Here is a 15,037-nt window from a genome sequence, read left to right on the forward strand (position 1 = left end):
TGAATTCCGTATGTCGTAAGAAGTGTCTATTATAAGATCCTTACAATCAATTCATTACAATCAATATATTTTTTTGATTGAAAATGAAAACTACGGATTATGAAGACAGACAGTTAATGTCTTAATAATAGAAATTTTATTGTCTTGAAAAGCATTGAACCTGATTGTTTGAATTTCAACATAAATACACACTATTACTGTTGCATCTGTCATTAAGTATAAATTACGAAATATCGACTTTAGTGCCAATGTAAATTGAAATATTTTTTTAATTAAGTGATGCGATATTAAGTATTGATTTCAAATATCTAGTTTCACGTACTTTTTCAATTATCTAATATGCGCTTAAGAAACTTAATGAATTCTGTTGTGTCGTACATTAAATCTTAGAAATTTTATATTAAATTGCTCTCGTAACACTCATGATGTATTTCTCATTTTGACCTTTTAACATTCAATTCGAAGCTTTCTCTAACATTTTCCCAAATAACAAATAATAAGCTAAATTTAAATCGTTTGCTCGCATATCTAGAGAAAGATATTATTTTCATTATTACATAATCGTATTGCCACCATTTGTAGGGATTTTTTTTTTTTTTTTTTTTTTTTTTAAATTGTCAATTTAAAATTACTTTTTCGCTGTATAAAAAATAAAAAAAATAATTAATATACATAATTAGATTTAATTTTAATCTTCTTTTGTCTTGTTTTTTAAAAAGATAATAATCAGTAAAACATGGAACAAAAAAAAGTATTTTCAATTTTCAATTTAAAAATCATTGCGTAATGAAAAAATCAATTAAAAAAATATATATTTAATAATAATAATAATTAAATAATATATATTTACACACTTATATTACATACATTATAATGAAATGACGAGATTTTAAAATTGTTTCTTAATATAATATTGTTATTCTTAAATCAATGGCACATATTCGAAATAAGACGAATAAGTTTATGTTAAACAGATACTTTATTATCTTTACAATGTACGAAAATATGAAGTTATTAACTATTAAATATTAAGTTATTAAATATTAAAATCATTAGGTACGTATCGGTCAAAAGATAAAACTTCACTCATCGGTTTAGTATATTTCTTAAATATTTTATAACAATTAATCCAGTGTATATAGATCACCTGTTTGTATAAAATACTTAAACGAAACCTAAATTTTAAAATAAGTATTGAAATGTTCACACAAAGGTGTGCTTGTGTGTTTCTTGTGCTTGTAAAATATTAAAATTATGTCGAAAAATAGATAAAATAGAAGTAAATATATAAAAATACTTACAATTCTAATGTTTGTATAAGAATTCGGTTATATTGGAATTACTATACTTTTTAGGTAATTTCGGATGCTTCCACATTTTCTCGTCTACTGTTTGTTGTTCATACAATTTTTGTAAAAAAAAAAAAAAAATTGCAAAAAAGTAATTGCCGAAACCCGGGATCGAACCGGGGACATTTAGATCTTCAGTCTAACGCTCTCCCAGCTGAGCTATTTCGGCTGATACTGTTACAATGTTAAATAATATATTTTCTATCGTATATAAAAATTCTTCTAAAAATAGATTATTTTCTCCGAAAGAGAATGAATATCTCCGAATAATTATCAGTTATTAATACTTAATATCAATGTGTACAAACAAAAACAAAAAATACCATTCCTTAAATCTAATCTCAAATATGAAACTTTATATGTAATTAAGGCTGACAATTAGAGAACGTTATTTCTCGGTTGATATGCAAAACACACACGCGCGCTCATAAATTCACGGAAATACGCCGCGCGTAAACGCACGGACACACATAAAAACCCCACCATACACATGCATATGAAATCATAACTGCCGTAACTGTTCAATTCAGCATTACCGACTTGATTTCACTGTTTCTTACGAGAATTTCAAGGAAATTTTAGACCACTCGTTTATTTATTCTCAATTATTATGGCAGAGGAAATACATTTTAATATAGAAATTAAAAAAAGAAAAAAAAAATATATATATATATGTATATATTATATTAATACGGTCAATTTATATTATTAGTTTGTAAAATTTATATAATGTAGAAACATTGTCAAATTGTTAAATATTCTTTATAAATTATTGCATATATTTCCATATATCCATAGATCCGTTGAAATATTACAATTTGATGGAATTTTATCGTAAAAATTTATCAAATATTAAAATTTTTTTATAATGCATGATTCTATTGTTGTGAATTATGCTATATCAATAAAATTTTAATTATGGTATTTCGTGTAATTTATATATTCATTATCGAAACTCTTGAATAGGAAAAATGAAATAATTAACAAATTCAAAAGTTTAAATACGATGATGATATCCTGTCTCGTGTGGGTAAAATGTACATACACATCATCGCCTCATGGCTCGCTCTCCCAGCCGAATTGATTGATTCGCCGGACAAATAAATTGTAATAAATAATAAATTTTTAGCCTGAAATATTAAATATATGCCGAAATAGTGAATAAGAGTTGCGCGTAGGGGATAATATTATGAATTATTGAAATGATGAATTTGAATGAAGAAAGGAGCATTGTTGGATAATAAATAAGCTTGAACATTATTAGTTTTATTCGTTATGCCTAGTGAGCATTCCAAATTTTCAACTTTTTCATAAATCTTCTTTACCCATTAATTGTCATGGACGTAATATAATAATAGTAGGCCCAATGGTATTGAAATAATAATATTTTTAAAAAAACAAAAGCCGCCCTCGAACGTATACGTACGTATGTACATGCCAAGCGAGTTATAAGACTTTCGCCTGGCTATTTGAAATCTTTCATCGCATTTCTTTGCCAAATTTTCAACTCGTTATCTCAAGCGATTAGTTGAGTTAGGGAGCAATCGCCGACTTTCTCTATGTTAATCGTCGAATAACTCGCTGCTCTACAGTTATAGATAAGCCGTATGAATGATGAAGTCGGCTGATTTCCGCTCTAGTATCTCAATCCGAACAATTACTCAAACCAAAGCGCGTAAAGTTTGTAAATAATTTGTGCGATATTGTATAAATTTAATACGGCAAAAGGCCGTTTGCCTTCGGCGAGAAACGTTTGCAGACGACGAGGAGGGCAGTGCTGGGCAGTAGCGTAGGTGCATTGAGGTCACACTTAATGTTCGATATCTTATTAAAGTGTTATTTTATACAAAAGAGTCGCATTATTTTAGCTTTATAGTTGTCATTGTTTTAAGCTGCTTTTATTATTTTATCTAGGCAGTGCATCAGATTTTGTCGGCTCGATGAGTTTCCGAATGTGAAGTGCATTAGGCGTTGAAGAAAATGGCGAATTTAAAGCAAACTCCGTTAACGTGTAGTGGTCATCAGCGACCCGTTGTACATCTTGAATTTTCCGACATCACTGATTCTAGTTATTACTTAATTTCGGCCTGCAAAGGTAACGCATTTAATATTTCCTACCATTTTTTAGAGCTCTGTCAATTTTTAATTTTTTATCCGTTTATGTCTACATTAATAATACTAATTTTAAGGTTAGGAAAATTGTAATTTCCCCATATTAATTGGCTATTAGAAACCATTTAAATTATAAAAGTTTCATTTCTTCATATATTATTATACCTAATTCGTTTAATGCGGTAAAAATTTTTTTTTTTTTGCCAGTGATAATGAAATAAACTGTACTTTTATTTTTTATGTTAATAACATTTGCCTAATAAAGTTACATTAGCTTTTTATCGACTGTATTAAAGTGTAATTTTAATTCCCAATCGATATAGTGTATTGATATAGTGTAATAATGTTTTAATTTATGTCAATTATTATTTCTAAGCATCCTATATGTCAACAAATGTTAATTATAGATTATTTATATTTAAAACGTACAAGTAAAAATCTTTTTGTAAGATGGACAACCAATGTTACGTCAAGGTGATACGGGAGATTGGATTGGTACATTTAAGGGGCACAAGGGAGCAGTTTGGGGTGTTGCGCTAAATGTAGATGCTACCAAAGCAGCAAGCGGTGCTGCTGATTTTAATGCTAAAGTTTGGGATGCGATCAAGGGTGAAGAAATCCACTCTTTTCAGCACGAGCACATTGTAAAGTCCGTTGATTTTAGTAAAGATTCCGTCTATCTTGCTACGGCTTCAAAAGAAAAGATTGTTAGAGTCTTTGATCTTAATAAACCTGAAGCTGAACCACAAGTAAGAAATTATAAATACAAATATTTCAGTATAATGTTCTGTATGACAAAAATCGAAACATCATTTGACTACTTCACATAAAATATTTATCAAAAATTCAAAAAGTTTCCTACTTAAACCTAACGAATAAAATATTTTCAAGTTCTTCGTTTCAAATCAATTATTTCATAAAAAATTAAATATATTTAAGATGAATTTTAATTAAACGTTATTGTTAAATGTTATTGTATGAAAACTGTCAAATGTATGTAATAAAATAGCAATCCTTAAACGAAGTATAAGTAATAATTCAGTTCTTTCTATAGATTTTTTCTGGTCATACTTCGGGATTAAGACATGTTTCATTTTACGAGAATGATACACTGCTAGTATCCTGTGCTGAAGACAAAACTATGAGAGTCTGGGATAGACATAATGGCAAAGAGATTAGAAATTTGGACTTTCAGTCTGTTCCTCGTTCCATGGAGGTCTCCAAAGATGGCAGTATTATCACAACAACTCATTCTAATATCGTTACTTTCTGGGATAGTAAAGAGTACGTTGTTCATAATAAATTAAAAATTAATACAATGAAATAATATTTTTAGTAAATCATAAGTAATTGAAGATTTAAGTTACTTTACCAAATTCGAAGACACTCGATAAGAAATTTAAAGTAAAAGGGTTTAGTAGTTTTTTTAAGTAAGTTTAATTTAGAAAATTTGTAGCTAACAAAAGAATATAAAAATATAAATGTAATCGTGATCGTAATTTTTTTAAATTAATGATTTATCTATTTTTCATTTCAAAATTTTTAAATATTACTATGTATTATCTCAATTATTCTTTATTATTTATCTAAATATTTCTATATTAAAGAAATTTTCATAAATTTTTATAGCTATTTAATTATTTAAACTACATATGTTCGTTAGAAAAGAAGATTTACAAAGTATGTTTCTTAATTTATACATCAATTTCTTTTTTCATTATTATACTGGTATTTCGGTGCTTGGAAATACAATATTAAATAATGTTTGATGAAAAACAAAGTATATAAAATAATTTTTCTTTATAAATCTTCGAACCTATATTATTAGTATTATTATTAGTGTTATTGTAATTTCATATAATCCATTGAGATAGATTTTTCGTTTCTTAATTTACCTTTATTTATTTACTTTCATTTACTATCTTTCTATTGTTACAGACTGACTAAGCTGCGCGAATTTACTGTACCGACGCAAGTTAATAGTGCAAGCTTGCATCCTGACAATAGTGTCTTCATATGTGGAGGAGAAGACTTAAAAATGTACAAGTTTGATTGTAGTACAGGTGTCGAGATAGGTAAGTCTGCTTTGCTTAAGTACAGGCGTTTTAAATTTTTCAATAATAGTTATAAATATTTTATCAATCGTAAGGTATTGTCTGAGAAATTCCTCAAAAAGTAAATTTTATAGAATGTCAATTTGATATTAATCAGATAATCATTATTGATTTTGTTGTATATTACTTTGAGAATATGCAATACTCAAACTGACAGTAGTTTTACAATTATTTTTTAATGTAAGCCTGAATAAATTTAAAAATATTTAGTATCTGTTTTACATTTACATAAGGAAATATTAAAGATAAAATAATTTCCGTTACATGTAAATAATATCTTGAATGTAAAAAGATGTTTTTCTTTATAATGTTATTAATTTATATTGTAGTGTATCGGTATGATACTATATATAATTATGATTATGTATATAAAAAGCTCTAATATTGTAAATTTAAGTTAACATTTTAATAGTCATAATGAGATAATTTAATAATTTGCCTATTATAAAAATTTTAATTCCCAACTAAATCATAATTTCGCATTAATGATTTTTTTTAAATTAAGTAATATAATAATGTGAAAATTTATTAATTAAGTTTTCCTGTATAAAAATGATGAAACCAAATATATTTAATATTTTAATTGCAACGAAATAATTGATAATGATAAAATTGAATGTTTGTAACTTAATTTAAAAATGAATGCTTATAATTTTCTTAAATCTGCACTCTACTAATGTAAATAAGACTTTAATAATTATTTGATGTATTTCTTTCGTTCTTTCAATTAAATTTGTGATATATTTTCATAGAATCTTTGAAAGGACATTTTGGTCCTATACATTGTGTATGTTTTTCACCGGATGGTGAACTTTATGCCAGTTGTTCAGAAGATGGCACATTGAGATTATGGCAAACAACCGTTGGCAAGACTTATGGACTTTGGCGATTCGTTGAGCAACCACCAACAATTCAAGAAAATTCAACTACAGTAAATAGTAAACAAGAAGTTACTGCCAATTGAAAGATGAGTAATAAATTCAATCTTTTTTTGAAAAATTCCAAAATCAACTAAATGAAAAAATACGAAACCATTATTGTGGTTAAATCGAGGTATGGAATTTTGTTTAAAAATACATTACAAATAATATTTAAATTTGTGATAAGATGTTTTAGAACAAAATTATGTGTAAATAAACATATTCCGAAATCCATGAAAAATAAAATTTTTTATCATTTGTCATATTTCTATCTCAGTTCATTCATTCTTATATTCTAAAGTGAAATATGGAATTATTATTTATTTATAAGGTGATAAGTAGTTAATGAAAAATAAACATTAACATTTATTAACGTTATACATATCATATTATAATTGTATCATACAAAAAATATGTATAAAGCTTGTACATTAAAGAATAAAAAAAAATTTACGAAAATACACAATGCTGGAAAATCTACTTGTAAAAGATTGATATTGCATTTATGTGAGTATAAAGCCAAAATTAATGGCAGCGACGATCTTCTAAAATGATCATGCATCTTTTTTGTTTTTATTTGTTTTTTTTTGTTTTTTTTTTTGTTTTGTTTTTGTTTTTGTTTTTGAAATTCTGATCGGATTTAGTGAATTCTACTGAAAATGTATACATTTATATTTGACATTATCGCATAAACATCAACACATGAGCTTCTACCCGTAATGAATAAGATGACGATCTTATTAGGCCTTAATTCTTCTTATTAAGATCTTCTTATTACGATCTTATTAAGGCCACTTTATGAGAAAAACAATTCGTTATAATTATACATTAATTTATATTAAAAATTCAATTTGTATACATTTTACATATTCATCCATCTATTAATCAGAGCTAAAATTCTCATGTTATTCAATCATTATTAATTACATAATTACAAAAAGGAATCACAAAAGAACGTGAAATATCGATATTATTTCAATTCTGTCTTTTGCGCTCGTATAAGAAAATACAAAAAAAAAAAAAAAAAAAAAAATGTGCAATAGATGCACTTAAATACTAACAATTTGTAACTTACAATCTATATTTACATTAACTGCAAAATGAATTTCTTGCTCATCAATTAATGTACAATAAGTACACAAAGTGACAGAAACGTTGCAACTTACGTTCTTTCATTGTATTCTGAAATCTTTAAATTTCATGATATTTTGCATCGTCTTTGATTGTTTAATTTTTCTCTCCTTTATCCATCGAACTATTGCCGATTACTGTCTTTGAGTAGTAATTTATATTGGCACTTATGCTTTCACTTTTTTATTTGTACAATCTAACCGATAAACTGCGAAAGATCCGGCAACTTGAAGCCATTAAAAGATGACGAAAATGAGCTTCGCAGGCTGCTTCGATGTTGAGAAAAGCTGGGGAAGTTGTTTGATGTCTTAAATTGTATATTTGACGAGCTATCCGTAGCGGCCAGGATAAAGCCACATTGTGCTGTGCATACGTCATCTCGTAGAATCGCCTCTCGAGATGCTTCTCGAAGAAGTTGATTGCAATCCGTTACTCTTAATGACGCGCAATGTGTCTAAAATAACGTTCAAATATTTAGATGAAATTCCTTTATATTATCATATTAATTAACGGCATAAAAATGAAAGGTTTAAGATGACTGTACGACACTGTGTATAATAATGTAATAAAATTTACATGCTTAAAATAGCATTCTAACATTATGTAATGGGAAAAATATTTCATAAAAACTTTGGTAGTATTGAGTAATAACGGTATTGTTAACGATGATTAAGAGTGTCGAGTGTCAAGAATTAAGATTTTCTCATATAAAACTCACTCCCTCAGCCGTGCATACGCAGCTAGTACAAGGCGTAGGAAAACCGGACTCGCCCACGGCAACGTTCCTACCACCAATCTGACAACCATGTCGTGTTTCCCTCCAAGCCTCAAAATTCATCTGAGGCATCGAACCGCACGGCACTCGTGGATTTAAGAAGTTACTCGGCAAATCAAAAGCTGCCCTCTGCATATCCGTATGATGATCCATATTCTCGCACATTACTTTAGCAAGAGTTGTCTTACGTATTTCGGCAAGCTGATGCTCACTAAAGCGGATATTTGGATCATCGGTCTCGTACCAAAAGCGATCGCACTTGCGCGATTGACGAAATTGAATAGCAATTATACAGGCGAACGTCGGCCCGACCAATCCGCCCTGCAATGGCCTCTCGCTCATACCACCTGTGGATTACACATTGAATTTTCATACTTCAAAACAAAAAAATTTATTAACCTTTCGCAATATTCATAAATTATACAATACATGCTATGAATACTTCACGTCATCGCTATGCATATTATTTATTCCAAAATTAAGATAAATATTCAGCTGCTGACCTGGAAATAGATCGATATCATCAACAGAACTGTAAACCCTTTTCAATCTTGCAATAACCTCCGGTGCCATTTCTCTAGATAGATCATCAAAAGTTGCCGCCCTTTTCAAATTACACAATGCTCTATAATTATTGTATCCTGGTATGCCGTGATCTCTCGATCGTTGGATATTTAGCGCAATAAGGTCCACGCCCGAGTGTGGAATTCCTCTCTGCTCAAACAAGTGATTTGTGACCTCGCCGGTTATGAACTGATCGAGCGTCTCCATAGGTGTAGATACCAAACCACGAATCATCTCGTCAATCATCTCCGGTTGATATAACATATCGGGATTAAAGAAGCCATCTCGTAATAGTATTGGTGGATCGATGTTTTGGTAGTTACGGTCCATTCTTGGCAGATGTGGTCGTAGAAGCGAGTGACCTATACGATAAGCAGCCGTTGCGAATTCATTGAGAACGCTTGGATTACAAGTCGGAGAATATTCCTTGTAGTATCCTTGGGGTAAGAGTTTTAGCCCATAAAGGCTAACGGCGTTCCATCCGAGTATACGTGGAAGGAACTCGTTATACGTAACATGCTGTAACATACCACTGAGGACCCGACGAGTTTCCTAACAAAAAATATTTTTAAATTGTTTTAGACCATCATCCTACTTTGAAATTGCACTAGTTTATATGTATGTACATCTATGTATATATGTATATATATAAACAACAACGATAATAATCATAATCAAATTTTTAACAATTAAAAATTTGCTTAATTTATATTATATGAAATAATAATTGCAAATATACCTGGAAGAGTTTTTCAGCGTCCCAATGTAGATTAACTTGCCTTAAGCCTTCCATTACTCTGTTATGCTCTCTAACCCACATAGTGTGCATTACGGCTAAACCTGGCTGTTCGGAAGCGCGTCCATCGCCTCCGATGAAACAGTAGCCTGATGGAGCCTTGCACTCTGGATGTGTACGTGACTGAGGCAGTAGGTCTTTACCGCGATTTGGATGACTCGTTATATTCATGCGACCACTAAAGCCTCTCAAAATATTGGCTATACAATTATTTTCGCCATAGATTACCGAGGCATCGAGGAAGCCAGTATTTTGATTAACCTGCTCACGAGGCCCAAGGTGCTGTTGACCCGGGAGTGACCTCATCGATGGGATACAGAGTCTTGCTCCCGTAGAGATGTTGGCCGTTGGATAAAAGTGATCGTTTGGTGGTACAGGGAATGGATTGCACTCGGGATGAACTGTACGAGCCGAGTCACAAGCCCGACAACTAGGAATGGACTCGGCAAAACCCTTGTGAATGGGTGTCATGGTGAGATCGTGATCGAGAAATTGAGCGAACTGCATCACCATAAGCGTATAGCGATTATGAAGATTAGAAATATCCGGATGAATAATTGTCGATATAACTCTTGGATTTGGCAAAGGCACTCCTATAATGAAATTATTATTTTATTCGCAAGGAATCGTGCAATCGAGGATCAATATAGAAATCCAGGCGTATGCTTACCAGTAACAGATGTTATTTTTGGTTTCGAAACTCCGTCTTCGTATATTGGCGGCAAAAGTCTGGCAAACGTTGTCAAAGACTTTGCAAGCGATGGATTTCGCAAATTATTACAATGGCCAGAAAATGTACGATATGGGGTCGTTGGGTCACACGCGGCATCATCGACAGGGCAATCAATTTCTTCGTGATTTGTTGGCGGCTTTTGTGTAATAAAGCCAGAAATGTCAACATTTTGAAGAATATCATTGAATTCGTTGTTAGGAAAACCCAAAATATTATCACCAGCATCAAAAGCTTGTCGCTTTTTTCTTCTTAAACCGTGGACCCCATTAATAAGCTCATTCGTCGCAAGCTCATATAAAATCGACGAATTGGCTAGTAACAAAGCATCTTTATTAGCTTTAGAAAAGCTCGCCGCAGTGCCCGCCGGTGATTTCGGATCAGCTATTCTTTGTTCCAGCCAAGAATTGTACTCCAATTGTTTTCTCAACACTAGATTCTCTTCAGCCTTTTTAATCGCGGCAACGATCATGTCTTGATTAATTTCAGATGCGAGAGACGTAGCCGAGTCGGTAAGGGTAACCGCTGCTGTCATGTGATTATCAACAACAGTAGCTGTAATAGGCTCTTCCCTCCAAGCTGACAAATCCAAAAGCCCATGTTGGTTGCAGTTAATTTTAACATTTAGATAAGGATCTTGTTGAATAAAGGATTTTGACTGGATTTTCGTAATGCCCGAGTTAGCGCATAATATACCGGACAATGTTACCTTACGTATCTCGGTAATTTGACCAGATTTTAGGCTCGATGGTGGAATATCATTCTCATACCAAAATCGATCGGAATTTCGAAGTTTGATAAGTTGTTGACGTAAAAGACAGACAAAAGTAGGCCCAACCGCTGCTCCATCAGTCGGAATTTCAAGAATTCCACCTACAAAGAGATCTACATCTTCCACTCGGGAATAAATTTGTTGAAGAAGTATAATGTCTTTGGGCTCGACTAAATTCATCAGGCTGGTGAAATTTTGAAGCTGAAAAGTCAAAAAAAAAAAAAAAAAAAAAAAAAATTATTTCTTTCACACATATTAAAAAATGCTTATGAATGTATAATATCGAAACACTTTGCAGACGCAGTTGTATCTTTGGATATTTTATCTCTTATCAATTATAATTTCAACTACTTAATACTTTACTATTTAATATATCAAATATTTTTATATATAATATATGCTAATATAGAAAATAGATAACTTTTAGTTATACGTATAAATTACATCATTTTTCTAATCCATGTGTATTAGATATTTTTAAATGATATTTTTTACATAGTACTGTATTATTAACCACATTGCTTAAAATTTATTAAAAAAAAAAAAAAAAAAAAAAATGAAGGATCGATTATACGTGTAACGCCATCATTCATAAACAATATATAATTTATAATTATGGAGCAAAAGCCTTCATACTGCAAGTCAATAATTATATCGGTAGGTAACAACGAATAAAGCCAAACTCCTAAAAAAAAACTTACTTATTGGATGGTAATAAACGATTTGATAGTTTGTATTTGATATTTGTAACGACTGTACTTAGCCGAGCGAACGGAGACATTATGCATGATTAAACTCAATATATAAATGGAATGACTCAATGTACCTTGACTTGCCCAGATGAGCAAAAATGTACAAAGTTTATGTAACTGGGCATCCCGTGATCTCGGGCAATGTGCACCAACAGAGCACTTGGCTCCCAACCCTGTGATGAAGTCTCATGCTCGAGCACATTAAGGTTGACTTTATTGGCGGCCAGTACGAGCTGCTGCTCGAGATTTGAACTTTCGTGACGCTTGAGCGAGGTAAGAGCTTGCAATGCAGCGAGAGCAACAGCGTCTATGGCACCACCGCGATTCGTTGACGAGTATCCCCCATAAAAGCCACTACGGGTTGGCATAAGTTCCTTGTCTGCGTGACCAGCCTCCCCCAACACACTTGGCACAAATTCGTTCAGCGTCACGTGTTGTATCTGCATAAAAACAAAAAAAAAAAAACAAAAAAAAAAAAAAAAAAAAAAAAAAAAAAAAAAAGAAGCATTTATTTGTAAGAGTATTCGTTAAATGACCAACTTTTTAAAATATTGTTTTATGATAGCGTTGAGGCAATAAATGGTGTTGACAAATTTCTACTTATTTGTACCAATTCTGTCATAGAAAACAATTTTACATGTAGGAAGAAAATTTTGCATTTCCAATTACTGTAGTTTACGGTACATAGAGTTCAATAATTTATTAGAGAAATTTTTTATATTTTTAATCGTCTATCTTTGATTAAAGCGAATAGCATTTAACCCAAATTGTCACTTTGTTATAGAGAGAAGTTTTATTAAAAGTAAAACAAGTATTATTTTCAATTTTTTTCATTTTTTCTTGCAAATAGTTTATATATATGATGTTTCCAATGAGGTATATGTCAATGTTTTCAAATTTTATTAATTATTAGTCATTTCATCTGATCATTCGACTAATAATAATGTAGGTTAATAAGATTTATATTGATTTGAATTATAAAATTTAGCAATCTTAGGCATTCTATTTATTAATAAATATTACTCGATAATAATTAGCTATATTTGAGTAAAAACATCTTAATAAAATAGTCGCTTACACGATATATATATTCCAAAATATTAATGATGAATATTTATTATAAATTAAGTTATTACATCCGATAATTTATAATGATGGAGTAAATTACAGTTGTTGCTTAAAATTATACATTCAATTTTCCAAAGACTGATGAAAATTAAAGTTTACGAATTGAAAGATTATCCAACATTTGATTAGAATGTAATACTCATGATGACAATTGTATAATGTATCATAATTTTTTCTAAAAAAAAAAAAAAAAAAAAAAAAAAAATTAATTAAAGATTAATTCAACGTCAGTTAAAATATTCATTTTTAGACATGAAAATACGCAATAATATATCGAGTGAGTTACATCGTGTCTGATTATCCAAGGGTACACCAATCATTAGGAATTAGTCGACTGATAATAAAAAGTAATTTAATGCGACGAGCGCCACGTGATTATATAGAAATTCTAAGATTTTGATGAAAGTGCCAATAACGTACCTGTGCAACGACAGCTCTGCGAGCCTCCAAGTAAAGCCTCGTATCATCCCAATGCTCGTTGATAACGGCCAATTTCTCGGCAATCCGATTATGCTCGGACAATATCGCTCGGTACAATTGGCCAATACTCGAGTCGATCTTGCCACAAAATTCGCACTGGGTCAAGTCGACCTTGCCTCCCTGGTATATTCGCAGCTTGTGGAGCCTATCGTCATTAGCACCGTACAAGTCCGAGCCGTCGAGGTAGCCCGAGGCCCCGTTCATTATTTCTCGGGCCTCCGGTTGACAACCGTGGGCGCTGAGGGTCGGCACAGCGCGCCAATAACCCAAGCAGCGTCCGCGTCCGTCCACGTGGGGCATGCATTCAGGATGCCGCGGTACCGGTCCGCAACACTCCTCGTCGTTCCTCCTGGGCCTCACGGGGTCCGAGATGTCGCGCAACACGAGTTCCGACCAAACTCCGGCGAGGCTGCTCAGACCCTCGTGGGCCGTGGGCCTGTAAGATCGGCCACTACGTAGTTGTGACGTCGCCGAGAGTCCACTTGGCAGGGACTGTTGGCGAGGCACGTTCATGCCTGGGCAAAAAAAATTTTTATCCATAACCTCGTGTCCATACGAATGAGCCAATGATAAACGAGCACATGCGAATGAATGCACGTCTTTCAAAATTTACTTAGTACAAAGTTCTTAAAATTAGAGCGCTTCTGTGTAGAAAAACTAGACGTTCGATGTATACTAACTCACTCACTCACTCTCTCTCTCTCTCCCTCTCTCTCTCTCTCTCTTTCTGTGTGTGTGTGCGCGCGCGCGCGCGTGGGATATACGCATATGTCAACTAATATATCATTACATTGATCATCGTGTAAAATATTCAGGATAATTATTTATTAAAATTAGACATCGCACCGTATCGCCCAGACTTCATCATTCATAATTAATAAATACTTTATAAATTATTTCGATTATGCACAAATACCTTCGGTCGTCTCACATAAAATATGCACAACACTCCTCCTTTCATTCGCTATTCATATAAATTTATAAAATGCTCGTTTAAATATTTTATATTTTAGTTATGCTTTTAACCCATTCTTCGTCAGATTTATTATTTATTTGTAGCATGGTCGATAATGGTAAATTAATATCCTGTGGTTTCAATAATCTGCAAGTAAGTAATTTATACGTATATATTATATAATTGTACATAGGAATATTTGATTACTCAGGAGATGAAAATTAATATAATAATGAAGATCAATGCTGTGCAGCGTTTCTTGCAAATTAAGTACTAAAAATGCTCGCATTATTTACAATACTATTTATTATTATATAAATGAAAAGATGCTAATAAAGTACGAAAGAGAAAATTGAAGAAATGGAATTAATTGTCGTCGATAATTACAGAAAAGAATTTTCATTGAGTAAGAATCGTGCGCCAAGGAATAACAAAAAATGCTAAAAAATATTAAAGAAC

At 31.5% G+C, this 15,037-nt stretch overlaps 2 protein-coding genes and 1 non-coding gene across 3 annotated transcripts; 1 reads left to right on the plus strand and 2 right to left on the minus strand.

Annotated features, from left to right (window-relative positions):
- Positions 1-1,445: 1,445 nt before the first annotated feature.
- Positions 1,446-1,518, minus strand: TRNAF-GAA (transfer RNA phenylalanine (anticodon GAA)). The gene has a single exon. It is a non-coding gene; the product is annotated as a tRNA-Phe (tRNA).
- A 1,567-nt stretch (positions 1,519-3,085) lies between these two features.
- On the plus strand, positions 3,086-6,758 carry wmd (serine-threonine kinase receptor-associated protein wmd). Its single transcript, XM_011499969.1, has 5 exons — positions 3,086-3,444; positions 3,912-4,210; positions 4,516-4,745; positions 5,400-5,536; positions 6,328-6,758. Exons 1-5 carry the CDS (start codon positions 3,330-3,332, stop codon positions 6,537-6,539), a joined length of 993 nt encoding a protein of 330 aa, XP_011498271.1. The 5' UTR covers positions 3,086-3,329; the 3' UTR covers positions 6,540-6,758.
- Positions 6,759-7,523: 765 nt separating this feature from the next.
- LOC105362509 (myeloperoxidase) lies at positions 7,524-14,281 on the minus strand. Its single transcript, XM_011499970.1, has 7 exons — positions 13,564-14,281; positions 12,090-12,455; positions 10,432-11,464; positions 9,705-10,354; positions 8,905-9,517; positions 8,345-8,748; positions 7,524-8,080 (listed from the first exon to the last, which is right to left on the minus strand). The coding sequence occupies exons 1-7, from the start codon at positions 14,161-14,163 to the stop codon at positions 7,823-7,825; spliced, it is 3,924 nt and encodes a 1,307-aa protein (XP_011498272.1). The 5' UTR covers positions 14,164-14,281; the 3' UTR covers positions 7,524-7,822.
- Positions 14,282-15,037: the final 756 nt, after the last annotated feature.

The sequence above is a fragment of the Ceratosolen solmsi genome, unplaced genomic scaffold, assembly GCF_000503995.2.
Source record: "Ceratosolen solmsi marchali unplaced genomic scaffold, CerSol_1.0 scaffold41, whole genome shotgun sequence".
Lineage (NCBI taxonomy): Eukaryota > Metazoa > Arthropoda > Insecta > Hymenoptera > Agaonidae > Ceratosolen > Ceratosolen solmsi.

Coding starts and splice junctions, on each gene's coding strand:
- wmd (XM_011499969.1), top strand. CDS start 3,330: ATGGCGAATTTAAAGCAAACTCCGTTAACGTGTAGTGGTCATCAGCGA. Junction 4,211..4,515: donor AACCTGAAGCTGAACCACAA/GTAAGAAATTAT, acceptor TTCTTTCTATAG/ATTTTTTCTGGTCATACTTC. Junction 5,537..6,327: donor TAGTACAGGTGTCGAGATAG/GTAAGTCTGCTT, acceptor ATATTTTCATAG/AATCTTTGAAAGGACATTTT.
- LOC105362509 (XM_011499970.1), bottom strand. CDS start 14,163: ATGGATAAAAATTTTTTTTGCCCAGGCATGAACGTGCCTCGCCAACAG. Junction 10,355..10,431: donor AAAAATAACATCTGTTACTG/GTAAGCATACGC, acceptor ATTTCATTATAG/GAGTGCCTTTGCCAAATCCA. Junction 9,518..9,704: donor ACGCTGAAAAACTCTTCCAG/GTATATTTGCAA, acceptor ATTTTTTGTTAG/GAAACTCGTCGGGTCCTCAG.